The 13,482-nt window shown below is 57.1% G+C and overlaps 1 protein-coding gene across 4 annotated transcripts; it reads left to right on the top strand.

Moving 5' to 3' along the window:
• The first annotated feature begins 8,213 nt into the window (after nucleotides 1-8,213).
• Nucleotides 8,214-11,563, top strand: GP9 (glycoprotein IX platelet). 4 transcript variants are annotated; one of them, XM_032648369.1, is made up of 4 exons: nucleotides 8,214-8,816; nucleotides 9,295-9,399; nucleotides 9,586-9,707; nucleotides 9,793-11,563. In XM_032648369.1, exon 4 carries the CDS (start codon nucleotides 9,806-9,808, stop codon nucleotides 10,337-10,339), a length of 534 nt encoding a protein of 177 aa, XP_032504260.1. In that variant the 5' UTR covers nucleotides 8,214-8,816; nucleotides 9,295-9,399; nucleotides 9,586-9,707; nucleotides 9,793-9,805; the 3' UTR covers nucleotides 10,340-11,563. The 4 variants fall into 4 exon arrangements, with proteins under 4 accessions (XP_032504260.1, XP_032504261.1, XP_032504259.1 ...); XM_032648371.1 differs by having other exon boundaries at nucleotides 8,690-8,816; nucleotides 9,266-9,399; XM_032648370.1 differs by lacking the exon at nucleotides 9,295-9,399.
• The last annotated feature ends 1,919 nt before the right edge of the window (nucleotides 11,564-13,482 follow it).

The raw sequence follows: 13,482 nt of genomic DNA, 5'->3' as shown, positions 1-13,482 counted from the left end.
GTGATACCCCTTATATGCGGAATCTAAAAAAAAATGGTACAAATGAACTTATCTACATAACAGAAATACAGTGTTACAGATGTAAATTATGCTTACCAGAGGGTAAGGCGGGGTAGGGATAAAATGGGAGATTGGGACTGACAATATACACACTACTATATATAAAATAGATATCTCATAAGAACCTACTGCAGAGCACAGAGAACTCTACTCAATACTCTGTAATGGCCTATATGGGAAAAGACTCTAAAAAAGAGTGGATATATATGTATGTATCACAGATTCACTTTGCTGTACACCTGAAACTAACACAACATTGTAAATCCACTATACTCCAATAATTTTTTAAAAATTAGACACAGACCTTACACCCTTCATAAAAATTAACTCGAAGTGGATCATAGATCTAAATGTAAAATGAAGAACTTTAAAACCCCTAGAATACAACACAGGAGAAAATCTAGATGACCGCGAGTATGGCTATGATTTTTTTAAATACAACAAAGGCATGATCCATCGAAAATGGTTGATAAGCTGGACTTTGTTAAAATTAAAAATTTCTTCTCTGAGAAGGACACTGTCAAGAGAATAAGCCACAAGACAAGCCACAGATTGGGGGAAAATATTCGCAAAAGACACACGTGATAAAGGACTATTATCCAAAATATACAAAGAACTCTTAAACTCAATAATAAGAAAACCACCTGATTTTTTTTTTTAATGGGCAAAGACCCTGAACAGACAAACCACCAAAGAAGATACAGAGATGGCAAATATGCAGATGAAGAGATGTTCGACATATGTCATCAGGGAAATGCAAATTAAAACTATGAGCTACCACTGCACGCCTGTTAGGATGGCCAAAATCCAAAACATCGACAGCACCAAGTGCTGACAAGGATGTGGAGCAACAGGAACTCTCATGCCCGCGTTGCTGAGGGAATGCCAGTACGCTGGCAGGAAAGCCACAAGCCGTAGAACCACTTTGGAAGACAGTTTGGCAATTTCTTAAAAACTAAACATATTCTTACCACATGATCCAGCAATTGTGCTCCTTAGCATTTACCCAAATCAGCTGAAAAGCGATGCCCACACAAAAACCTGCACACAGATGTTTACAGCAGCTTTATTCACAGCTGCCAAATCTTGGAAGTGACCACGATGTCCTTCAGTAGGTGATGGATAAATAAACCGTGGTCCATTCAGACAATGGGATATGATTCAGTGCTGGAAAGAAATGAACTCTCAAGCCGTGAAAGGACACAGAGGAACCTTAAGTGCATATTATTATGTGAAAGAAGCCCATGTAAAAAGGCTACAAACTGTAGGATTCCAACTATATAACATTCTGGAAATGGAAAAACTATGGAGACGGTGAAAAGATCAGTGGTTGCCAAGGCCTGGGTGAGGAGGGAGGGATAAACAGGTGAGGCACAGAGGAATTTAGGGCAGTAAAGATACGCCGTACGATACAATAATGCCAGATATACATTGGTCAAAGCCCATAGAAGGTACAACCCCAAGCATGAACCCTCATGTAAACTATGGATTCTGGGTGATGCTGTAAGTTCATCAGGTGTAACAAATGCACCACATTAGTGGGGGAGTCTGTGGGGATAAAGGGGAACTCTGTACTTTCCACTCAGTTTTGCTGTGAACCTAAAACTGATCTACAAAGTACTGTCTATTAAAAAAAGGAGAAAGGGAGAATGGGCACAGGAGGTCCCTCAGCCACCTTTGGGCAGAGTCAGCCCTGGCGTCAGGTGCCTCCTGGACCCTTAGCCTTGCCGGCCTGCAGCCTGGTGACCTTCCCTTTTACCCAGCGGGGGCAGGGGGGGAGGCTGGGACCCCCTCAATCCCAGACCTTGAACTTGGATGTGATCTAAGCACCTTTCTGATGCTCTGCCCTGGCCCAAGGTCAGGCTGCCGCTCACAGCCCAGCGAAGCCTGGCCCAAGGCCTCAGGGCAACGGATCCTGAGAAGACCACGGACTTGTCTGGAGAAAGACCTGGGTCTGTGACCGACAGAAGCCAGGCGTGGGGTTTCCTCCCACCTCCACCCTGACTGACAAGGATGCTGATTTGGGGCCATGCCCACAGCCATGCAGCCCAGCCATCGAGCCAGGATTCAGGCCCCGGGCTGGCCGACCCAAGCCCACACTCATGACCACTTAACCACCCTGTCACCGTGATAAACAGGCAGGGCCTTCACTGGGCACCAAGGTCTGAGGTCACTGACAGGAAAGGGAGTCAAAGGGTACAGTTTCACAGAAAGGTGGGGCCCACCTTTGCTGAGCTGAAGACTGGGGTGATGTCTCCAGGGGGGAAATGTGGAGCCCGGGGGGCTGACATCACGGGAAACAGGGCTTCCTTCCGTCAGAAGCAGCAAAGTGCACAATTCCTGAGAAACTCTCACCAAAAACAGGGCCTGAAAATCAGTCACAACCTGGACCTGGAAGTTTCCTGTCACTTGAGGCTCCTGGGAGCTCCATTAACCAATTATCCCTTCACAGGGCCTCTCAATAAAGCTGTAGAGTTTTCCTGACAGAGGCCTTGCAACGATTGATATTTGAATTTGAAAATTTCCTGTTAAAATGTCTACAAAGTCTCCTTTGAGATATAAAGCCAAATTCTCTTCCCTTTGAGTGTGAGCTAGACTTAGCGACTCATTTTTTATTTTTTTTAATTTATTTTATTTATTTTTGGCTGCATTGGGTCTTCGTTGCTACGCATGGGCTTTCTCTAGTTGCGGCGAGCGGGGGCTACTCTTTGTTGCACTGCACGGGCTTCTCACTGTGGTGGCTTGTCTTGCTGTGGAGCACGGGCTCTAGGCACGCGGGCTTCAGTAATTGTGGCACGTGGGCTCAGTAGTTGTGGCTCACGGGCTCTAGAGCGCAGGCTCAGTAGTTGTGACGCACGGGCTTAGTTGCTCCGCGGCACGTGGGATCTTCCCGGACCAGGGCTCGAACCCGTGGTCCCTGCATTGGCAGGCGGATTCTTTACCACTGCGCCACCGGGGAAGTCCCGTGACTCACTTCTAACAGAGAACGGCGGAATTGCCGGGGTGCTCTCGGACACCAGGGCGTGAAAAGCCTGGGCAGCCTGCTCGCTCCCCATGTCAAGAGGATACCCAGGCACCCTGTGGAAAAGGCCATGTGACAGGACATCAGCGTCCTCTGTCAATAGCCAGCAAGGAACCAAGGCCTCCAGCCAACGGTCCAGCTCACATCTCAGAAGCGTGTCCTCCAGCCCAGGTCATGTCTTTAGATGAGCGTAGCCCCAGCTGAGGTCCTGACTGCAGTATCCAGAACCAGACCTGCCCAGCTAAGCCACTCCCTAGGGCTTGACCCACAGCAACTGAGCTCATCAATGAATGCGTGTTACTGTCTCAAGCTGCTAGTTTGGGGAATAATGTGTTAGGCAGCAGCAAGAGATAACAAATACATTTCCTAGTGAAAAGCCATGCTTCCTCAGCACACAGGGTGATTTGGGAGTGTTCTGGCAGGTGTTTAGGTATATTAGTAACCTTCGGAGGCCTGACAGCAATAACCAGCAGGTTAGAAGGAGGATCAACCCTGCTCCCCGCACCCCAGACACAGAGCCGGCTGAAGGAGCTCTCAAGGGCACGGAGATACTGGGGGAAGACGCAGGCCTGATGGATCCCCCTGCCACCAGCCGCAGACCGACGCAACACACCCTGGCCAAGGGCATCCTGGGGGCCTGGGGGGCCAGGGGGGCAGGCAGCCAGGAGTCGGGGAGGTGACAGGAAGTGGAGGCTGTGCAGCCGAGGCTCCAAGTGCCCGGTGCACGCGCCACTGTCCCACTGGACTTCACCGACAGGACAACGCAAAGGTACAACGATCATGAATTTCGGGACAGTGGCCGCAGAGCACCAAACCCCAAGCCCAGGCCCTTTCCGAGTGGGCCCTAGGCAGCTGCACTGGTGGCAGGGCCTGCAGCTGGCTCTGGCTGGGCAGAGGAGGGTAGGGGCAGGGGCGGGGCACGAACCCTGCCGTGTTTCTGGAAGAGGAGAATGGGATATTTGTGAACAGCCTCCCCGTCCACCACTCTCCTTTTGCCCTTTTTCTAGAGAGGCTTCTTTGGGGTTGTTCAAATGGTCTGCACCTCATTAAACGGGTTTTCTAGGAGATTCTAACTACTGTCCTCTCTCACCTTCTGGCAACAAAATCGTTCTGTTGGCCTGGAATCGCCTCCCCCCTCCCACCCGCCCCGACCCCGGCCATGAAAACATCTTGTAGTTTCACACTCTCACCACCAGGTGGCGACGGCTCAGAGTGAAGGTGAGAGGGTCCAAACGCTCAAAGCAGGTTGGGGCGTTGTGGGGGAGGTTTTGACTCGCTTCCGTCCCCTCCTTGGGGATGTGCCATGTCCCCCCACCACCTGTGCTCCTACCAACTCTACAATTTCCCTAGAATCGGCTCACTTTTTAAAGTTACGTAAATGACCTTAAGAAGGAAAGTGTGTGTTCTACGTTAGCGGAGACGGCAGCCTTACCTGCCCTGCAGAGGCGGAAGCACGACGTAAGTTCACGGAAGATGCGGCGACGTTGTTCGCTTCCGACCGGGTGTGTTTGCTGAGCCTGAGGAGACCAGCGCGGGGAGGCCCGTGTCAGGGCTGCAGGCCGCGTCCCGACACGGAAGCCCTCCGACTCCGGGGGGCAGCGCAGGGGCTTCAGGCCACCCCTGCGCCTGAGGAAGCCGGCTCCCAGCAGCCCTCGATCAACGCCGGCCGCGCTCAAGCCTCACGCTTCATTCTCCCCACTTCACAGACGAGCAAACTGAGGCAGAGGCAGGCTGAGACTCTCCCAGACCACAGAGCTGGCGCGAAGCACACCGGGCTCGGGAGCCAGGCGTAGCCCGGCAGCCCAGCCCCACACAGCCCTGTTGATGGAGGCGCGTGTCTGCAAAGACGCTGTAAGTGACAGTCGCCCACGTGCGCTGAGACGCCAGGTTTGCAGCAGAGAGAGGGCTTATTCAAGAGCCGCCAAGGGAGAAGACGGGAGAGCAAACCTCAAATCCCCCTCCCGGAAGGCGAGGGGCTGGGGTATCTATGGGATGAAGCTGAGGCTGCGGAGGAGGGAGCGGTGATTGGACAGTAGAAAAAGGTGCGCTGCGATCCTTCCGCGCCAGGCTTCTTAATGGGACGCATGCTCAGAAAAAGGCCTCATTAACATCTTCGGAGGGTGGAGTGCGGATCCTCTGATGTCAAAGGTCAGGGAGCGGACACTCGCGCAGGCCCAGTTGGAGGGTCGGTGGTCCTAACCAGTCTTAACCGGCTCGAGCTCAAACTGGACACAGATGACTCCCAGTTCCTGCGAAACAACTCAGGGAAACATCTTTTTTAGGCTCCAGGAGGCCTGGAGGAGGTGCGAGGGTTCCAGCGAACCCGTGGGGGCAGGTTACAGGTGTGATGTGTCTAGGTGATGATCACTCAGACTCACAAGCAGGGTTTCTGCTTCTGCGAGAAGGAAGAATTGCTTCGGGGGGATAGTGAAGGGTCCTGGGCCCGCAGGATAAGGGTCCTCCTCAGCGTCCTCCCTTATAACACAGTGAACGGACTAAGGCTCCGCTTCCAGGGCAGGGCAGGGGAAAGGGGGCTCTGCCCCTTGTGTTTCTCATTATTTCTTAGGCACTTACCGCCTGAAACCGCCTAAGAGCCCTGCCCAACTTTCAGTCGCACCTGCTCTGTGAACAGCGCCCAGGACACTTCCCGTGTGGCCACCATGGTCCCCCGGAGCTGCTGGGCTCGCGGGCAGACACACAGCAAACAGCAGCACCACTTACTCTACTGGGGGAGCGGTCCAGGAGAGCTTCCTGGAAGAGGTCATGCCCTAGGTGGATCTGAAAGGATGGAGAGTGCCAGGTGGAGTTTAGGGGTGGGCTCCAGAAAGAGAACGGCCTGTGGTGGGGAGAGGGAACGAGGATGGCCTGCTATGAAGCTTCCGGTTACAAGGCAATGACAGGGCAAGCTGGAGAGGAAGCCAGGGAGGACCCTGCTGAGGAGCTGATTTTAACCTGAGAACACTGAAGATGAGGTCAAACCTCTGTCACCAGAGGCGGAGCCCGGCACCCAGGAGACAGCCGTCCTAGAGAGAAGCGGATTGGCTGGAACCAGCGGAGACATGGTCCCCAAGGCTGACAGAGGCTTGTTACACCTGCTCTGTGCCAGGCACTGGTGTGTCCTAAACAGCGGGTACCCTTCTGAAGTTCGCATCCAGTGGGAGGAGACATTTCATAACTGCACGCAAAATGTAGGTCCTGCAAAATGCTGTGGAAGAGGCAGAGAAAGCAGAGGCATTTGGAGGAAGATGTGGACTTAGGGGGTGGGCTTTCCAGAAGCGCCGGGTTCTAGGCATCTGTAATCTGATGGGAAGGGTCCAGTGAAGCAGGAAGGGCGGTGGGAGTGGGCTCGCTGCAGCAGCCATGACCTTGAACCGGTGAAGGGGGCAGAGTTCAGAGCTCAAGAGCAGAGTCGGCCTTTGTGTTGATCTTCTCTTGCTGCTGTAACCAAGCCCTGCCGACGAAGAGGAGACCGCAACAACGTCCCCTTGTGCTGCGTCTCTCGCTTCCTCTTCTGCACCAGCCGCAGAAGGCTGTCTGCATCTAAGGGCTCCCACGTTCAGCTCAGGCCTCCTGGAAAACCTCCCTCTTTCGGGGTCAGCCGTCCCATGAAACACAGCCCTGAGGTTGCACCAGATTCTCTGGGTCCAGGGATCAGGCTGTGGGATGGTGGGGGCCGTTCCTGGGGATTCCTACAGGAGCAGGAGACCCTTGCGCTGGAGCAGGTGGGAAGGCAGGACGTGGAGGCCTGTGCGCGCACACACACACGCACACGCACATAGGATTTTTCCAGAATAAAGGAGGCCTGAGCACGTTTACAGACAGAAGGAGCCAGAGAGAGGGGCCTCCACAGGCAGGAAGGGAGAGAGGGAGGGAGGGACCTAGCAAGGAGCCTGAGAGACCGGAGCAGGAATGCCTCAGCCTCCCCTCTGGGGAACCGTGTGGTCAGCCAGGCCGGCCAGCTCAGGCAGCCCTGGAAGCGGGTGTCCCCTCCGGAAGCCCAGAGGCTGCCCCCAGCCCCGTCCCCACAAACGCCTGTTGCGGGGAGATAAGGAGAGCAGGCGAGCCCTGCATGCCCAGGATCCCCACATAGAAGATGCGTCCAGAGTGGAGCCACGTGAATGCTGGTGACCTGAGGCTGTATCCACAGGCGCGAAAGCAGGTTCCCCAAGGCCGTGGACCCTGCGTGGCCCTGTTTGGGTAGGAAAACAATACTCACAGGACAGAAAGAAAAGGTAGTCTTGCTGGATATTGGGGTTGAGGACAATTTTTTTTTGCCGTACGCGGGCCTCTCACTGTTGCGGCGAGGACAATTTTTATAATCTTCTTCCGCTCATCCGCCGAGTTCAGGTTTTCCACAATGAAAACGATTTCTTATTTGTGTCGCTTTTTGTGGTTTTAAGTTGTACGTGTTGAAAATAAGAAGGAAACCTCAGAGGCCCCAGAGGAGGAGAGAGCGTGGGCCCGACCAGATGAGGTCAGGTCAGGAACAGCCTGGGAGTCGCAGGGCCAACACCCGCTGCCTGTCCTGAACGTGAGGAACATTCCTGTGGGTCTGGGGTGCCGGGGGTAAAGCGCCCTCAGCCCCCTGACTTTGATTTCTCCTGCCCAGCGCCGTGCCCTCCGGTGCAACGACCCTGTTTTAAGAACAAGGATCAGCTGGAGAGGGTGCGGGCTCCCTCCCTCCTGCTGGGGTGATACCTGGTCCTGTTCACGGTCCAGTGTCCCCTCAGCTGGCAGCATGGCAGCTCTGGGCCTCAGTTTCGCTCTCCAGCCCCGAACCCTCTGAGTTTTAGAGGGTTTACAACAGTCCGCACTGGGGGCCCGAGACACGTCCTTGGCTGACACTGGCCACAGCCATGGGGGATGGCCAGGGGTCCCTCTCCTCAGCAGCCCCGCGCTCTGGGCTCCTCTCCTGGGCCCCTCTGGTTGCTAGAACCCCTTCTCCCTGTTCCCAAAGCATTGCTATACCCCAGGGGTTCCCACACCTCAGTCCCCCCACCCCGCCACGGGTGCAACTTTTGCCATCTCTGCAAATCCCTTATTGACTAAATATTTCATACTGCTGACATTTTCATAACTTCTAATCAAAAGCATACATTAATGTTTTAATTTTCCAATATAATTCTTTGTAATATTTCACTGTTCAGCTTGATTTTAATTAATATTTTGTAACGTTAAAATATAATTAAAGATACATTTATCTTTTATAGAGAACTTTATATCACTAGCATAGATGGGAAGCTGATGTCACTCCCCAGAGTAGAATGTCGCTATAGAAATAAATACAATGCACATACGACTATGGCCTTGACTTCTAGCCTGAGACTGATTGATGCAGCTCTTTGTCAAAAAGAAGGGTCAGAAAGTGTTGAAAGGCGCTGAAGATGCAACGGCACCCTCCTCCTGGAAGCCTTGCACACCTTCTGGGACCGGGGCCCCCCTTGGTTCTCCCGCACGCTGAGGATCATGGGGCACTGGCGGTGCAGTGAGAGGCACCGCACCCTTCCAGAAACTGGGCTTGACCTGCGGTTCTGTGCGCAAGTCCCTGCGACCCCCAGGGCCCCCGCCTCTGGAGATAGGCCCTCTGGGGGCTGCACCCAGGGATAAGCCAGGCTGTCTTCACCATTTCCTTCCTTCTGCTCGGGCAAGGGCTGCCCCACACAGAGCGATCACTGTGGCCTCAGCCAGGACAGCTCAGGCCGGGAAAGGGGCGCCCCGCCAGCAGGCCTGAAAGGTAAGCGGCCCTCATCTCCCCGGCACCACCTCCCGCTGTGTGGGCCCCTGGCAGTGGAGGCGGTGGGACCAGGCCGGGCAGGGAGAGAGGAGGCCGGCAGGCAAGTCCCGCTTCTGTCCCTCCTGGGGGGTGGGGGGCACGGGCAGGCGTTCGCCCTGAGACACCAGGTCCTTGGCTGAGTCAAGATTCATTGGTTTACTCAACAAACGTTCATCGGAAGCTTGTCTTCGCGAGGGGAAACAGCCCGCACTGAGTCCTGGAGGGGCACTGAACCAGGCAGAAAGCAGAGGCTTGAATGCCAATGTGGTCTCTGACGTGGAGCGCTGGGCAGCCCTGCACAAGTCACTCTCCGTCTCTGGGCCTCAATTTCCCAACTCCAAGCATGAGCCTCCATCAACAGCTTTCCAGGCTCAGCCCCTTCCGGGTCCCCTTCCCTATTCCCCCGTCAGCATCCTCAACCAGCTGCCTTCCACACCAGAGACCGCTTGTGAGAGTTCACTCCGCTGGGGCCAAGCTACTTGGAATCCGTGGGCCGAGGTGTGGTCTGTGGCGTGCACACCATCTGCCAGACCAAGGCTTGAGGGTGGGTGTTGGGAGCAGCCTGGGAGGCCCTCCCCGGCCTCGGGGCGGGGGCGGGACCAGGCCTGGGATTCTTTAGCAGGCATCTGCTCCCCCCACCGTGGAGTAGAGGCTGGGTCTCTGCCAGACGACGGGAGGGTCCTTCCTCTTCCCAAGGAAGGACTAAGCCCGCTCCGTGCTCCCACCGCAGCAGCCGTCACGGTCCTGCCTGCTGACCATCCGGGGAGGGTCAACCGGCCTGGACCCCGCACGCTTCACTTCCTTGATCCCAGCACCCATTTCACGGAGGAGACAGCCCGGCCGGAGAGGGAGGTGAGTGGTCCCTTGTCCGGTCGGGTGCCACCAGCCCTTGGGTCGGGTGCAGGCCGCCAGGACCTCACGGCCACTGTCCCCGCAGCCCGTCCTGCCCGATGTCCATCTGGGCTGCCCTGCTCTTGATCTGGGCGGCCGCCGAGGCCTCCGAGAACTGCCCCGCCGCGTGCGCCTGCCGCGCCCTGGAAACCATGGGGCTGCTGGTGGACTGCGGGGGCCGGGGACTTGCGGTGATGCCCGCCCTCCCGGCACACACGCGCCACCTCCTGCTGGCCAACAACAGCCTGCGCTCAGTGCCCCCGGGAGCCTTCGACCACCTGCCGCAGCTGCAGAGCCTCGACGTGGCGCACAACCCCTGGCGCTGCGACTGCGGCGTCACGTACCTGCGCCTTTGGCTGGAGGACCGCGCGCCAGCGGAGCTGCTGCGCGTGCGCTGTGCCGGCCCCGGCCCCGCCTCCGGCCGCGCGCTCGGGCAGCTCAGCGGCTCCGAGCTGGGCAGCTGCGGCTGGATCCTGCGGGCGACCTGGGCCGACCCGGGGCCCTGGTGGGACGCGGCGCTGGCCGTCGTGGCCGCGCTGGGCCTGGCTCTCCTGGCGGGCCTGCTGTGCACCGTCTCCGTGCCCCGAGCCTGAGCCGGGGCCCCCCGGGTCATCGCGGCCCCGGCCCTGGGCATTCCAACCGCCGGTAGCTCAAAATAAACCAGCGGCTCAGCCGTTACCCAGGCTCGGAGATGTTTCCCTTTTAGCACCCGAGTCTGTCTCATCCTGGAAACCTGCGACCATGTTTGTTTTGACAGACATTGACTGGGGCTTCTCTATCCACCAAGTTCCTAGCAAAATGGTTTATCCCGCTTCCACACCTCCTCCAGCCACCCCCAATGCCACCATCTCTGGACACCCCAGGCACTTCCCCAGGTCCCGGGAGTCCCGTTCTAACACCCTCCTGGCTGCTGGCACCTCCTTCCCAGACGGGCCGCCAGACAGTCCAGGCCACCCTCACATCAATGTTCTAAGTTCCACAAAAAACCTTGTCCTAACAACGCAGCAGCGAACAGACCCCAGGTGGGAGGAGAGGAGACATACCTATGACAGACCTTGGAAGGCACATCACTGTTCCCAAAATAGTCTTTGGCCACCCTGACCTGGCCATGAGGCCACCTGGCCTCGCCCTGCCCCATCCTTTGTCATCATTTCTCTCTCACTCTCTCTCCTTTTCCTCCTCTCTATGCCTCTTCTTCAGAAACAAAACAACCAATTCCCCCCTTTCTCATGGAAGCAACTCCCCTCCGGATGCTGGCATCAGACACCTGCAAACTCTGGGCTCCCACCTCTACCCTAAGCAACGGTCACCAAAGTCTTCAAAAAAGATGCTTCTCTCCCTCAGTGGGTTTCTGGTGCCAGCAGTTAAAATCTTAAACTTTTTTCCACCATATGAGATAATAATTTCAGATCCATCACTGGCCAACCCAAATCCAATGTAATTATACCAAAGATCCCCCCAGCAAGGAGGTTCACATAGTGGGGCTGTGGGTCAGAGGGTGCCACGAGGGAGGCCAAGTGGGCACCAGGCGCCACCGGAGGGCAGTGACCCACAGAGGTGAGGCTGGACCAGGATCCCCAAACTTGGGGCTGGTGGACAATAGGGAGTGGTGGGGACTGTGGTAAACCAGGGATCCCACGCTCCATCCAGAGGCCCAGTGGAATGTTGCCACGTGGAAAGGTGGCCAGGTGCCCGTTCTTACAGAGAGGTTGGAAGAAGTTTACGTTAAACTGAATTATTCAAGCATTGGCGACTAAATTTAAATTTTTTTTAAATATACATCAACGGGACAAATAAAACATATTAATCAACATGAATAGTCCGGAGGCTGAGAGTTTGGTTTCTGCATTAGGAATCAGCTGGCATCCACTCTCTGGGCACTTAATATGTGGGAGGCTCTGCATAAAGCCCCCACACACGGGCCTTTCTCCTGTACCCTGTGAACCCTGTGAGGAGGTGCTGTCCTCCTGCCCCGCATGGAGGTGGACTCAGGCCCAGGCCCGTGGTCACTTCACAGGCACAGGCCAGACACATCCCCCATCAGACCTGAGAAGCGCTCCCTTGGAAGCTTCCTGGCCCTGGGCCCCCAGAACTGAGCCCCTTCAACCTCAAGTCCCCAAGTGGGGTGCCCCTAAATTCTGCCCTGCTCCTTCCTGGGGGGCCGTCCTCCCGTGACCCCCGTGGCCCCCTCACCCACGGCTGCGGATCAGGGCTGAAGCGGCAGGGCCCATGGCGCCGGCCTTTGGGGAGCACACAGAGGATGACCGGGAGTCGGTCCAAACCCGCCGCCGAGTCTTTCCCTCCCGGAGGGGAGAAACCACAGCAGAGGCCGCAGCTCCAGGCAGAGTGGGGGGGCTTCCCACCCTCGGGAGGGGTCCTGGGCGTGTCCGGCGGGCCTCCCGAAGGAGACTGGGGGCAGCGGAGCAGTGCCAGCCTGAGTGAGGGGCCGACCGTCAGTGTGTGACCTGCCTTAGGATGTTCCCGAGCCAGGGTGGAGGGGGTCAGGCGGAGGCCGGGCAGGGTGGGGAGTGGCCTTGGGGAAGGCGACCTGGGGCTTCAGAGCTGGGAGGGGAGGGGAGGGCACGGGACTGGGCCGGGGGCAGGGGTGGGGGGCTTCCCTTCCCTGGAGGCAGGGCTGGAGGTGCCCCTCAGCCGAGCCCCCGGGCTAGTGTGTGCAGGGAACAGAGAGGGTCAGGCAGGGCTGGAGCGCTGGGAGCCCCGGGGTCCGGGCAGGGTCAGACTCAGCCCTGGGACCCACATCCAGCCCGGGGCTGGCCCCAGGCAGGGGCTCAGGAGCGAACTCAGTGGGGACTTGGAGCAGGTCCCTCTGGACACCGGCCTCAGGTGCCCTGTCTTAAAGGCCAGGACTGGACCTGGTGCCGTCCGAGTTCCCCCCGGGTCTGGGCAGTCCCATGGGGTGGGCAGAGGCGAGGGGGGGGCCTTGGGACAGCCAGCCCCTGGGGAGCGTTTGGAGGGCCCAGCTCAGATGGCCCAGTTACAGGGTTTTCGTCCAAGGGTCACTCGGGTGGGGATCCTCGCATTCAGTGTGAGTAGGTAGTTCAAACGACAGGTGTTTCTTGTCCCTGGAAAGATGGTTGGCAGGTGCCTGGAGTGTGGCCCACCTGGACCATCCCTCTCCTTCCCACCCACCCATCCCACACCCGGCTCCCCAGGCCTCGCAGTGGCTTCCTGGGATGGGATGCAGGCAGTGCAGGGATCAGTGTCCCGAAGAAACCAGGCTCTGGTGGAGGAATGCCTCGTCCAAGGTCACAAACCAGCCTGGGTCGACCTGGGGTTTGAGTGGAGGCTAGTGTGACCCCCAGCCTGTCAGCCTGTCTTGGGGGAGGCTGCGCAGGTGGGCACAGCACACCTGGTGGCCTGAGCAGCTGTGCCCTCCCATCAGCAGGGGCTCCCTCTGTGAGGGAGCAGGGACGGGCTCCACTGATCTCGGGGGGCTATGGACTCATGGGGTCCCGGGGGGGGGGGGGGGGTGAAGGCTCTGATCCAGGTGCTCAGCAGCTCTCTGAGCACCTACTGTGCGCATGGATCCGGGCTCGGCGCTGGAGAACAGTGATGAGCAAGACCCATCCTGCCCTGCGGGACCTCGCAGACCCTGACTTGCAATAGCAGCTGTACTTCCTCATGGCTGCAGGACTCAGGCAGGGAACTCCCTACTCCGAGCATGTTGGCTCATCTGAATAAATCAAGGGTGGAGGGATGGTAACACGTGTGTGCC

The sequence above is a fragment of the Phocoena sinus genome, chromosome 11, assembly GCF_008692025.1.
Source record: "Phocoena sinus isolate mPhoSin1 chromosome 11, mPhoSin1.pri, whole genome shotgun sequence".
Classification (NCBI taxonomy): domain Eukaryota; kingdom Metazoa; phylum Chordata; class Mammalia; order Artiodactyla; family Phocoenidae; genus Phocoena; species Phocoena sinus.
This window is presented reverse-complemented; position numbering and strand designations above follow the sequence as displayed.

Excerpts from the sequence above, each read along its gene's own strand:
- GP9 (XM_032648368.1), top strand. The coding sequence starts at position 9,112 with ATGCCAATGTGGTCTCTGACGTGGAGCGCTGGGCAGCCCTGCACAAGT. Across the intron at positions 9,400-9,585 it reads TGCCAGACCAAGGCTTGAGG|CAGCCGTCACGGTCCTGCCT; the intron begins GTGGGTGTTGGG and ends CTCCCACCGCAG. Across the intron at positions 9,708-9,792 it reads CAGCCCGGCCGGAGAGGGAG|CCCGTCCTGCCCGATGTCCA; the intron begins GTGAGTGGTCCC and ends CTGTCCCCGCAG.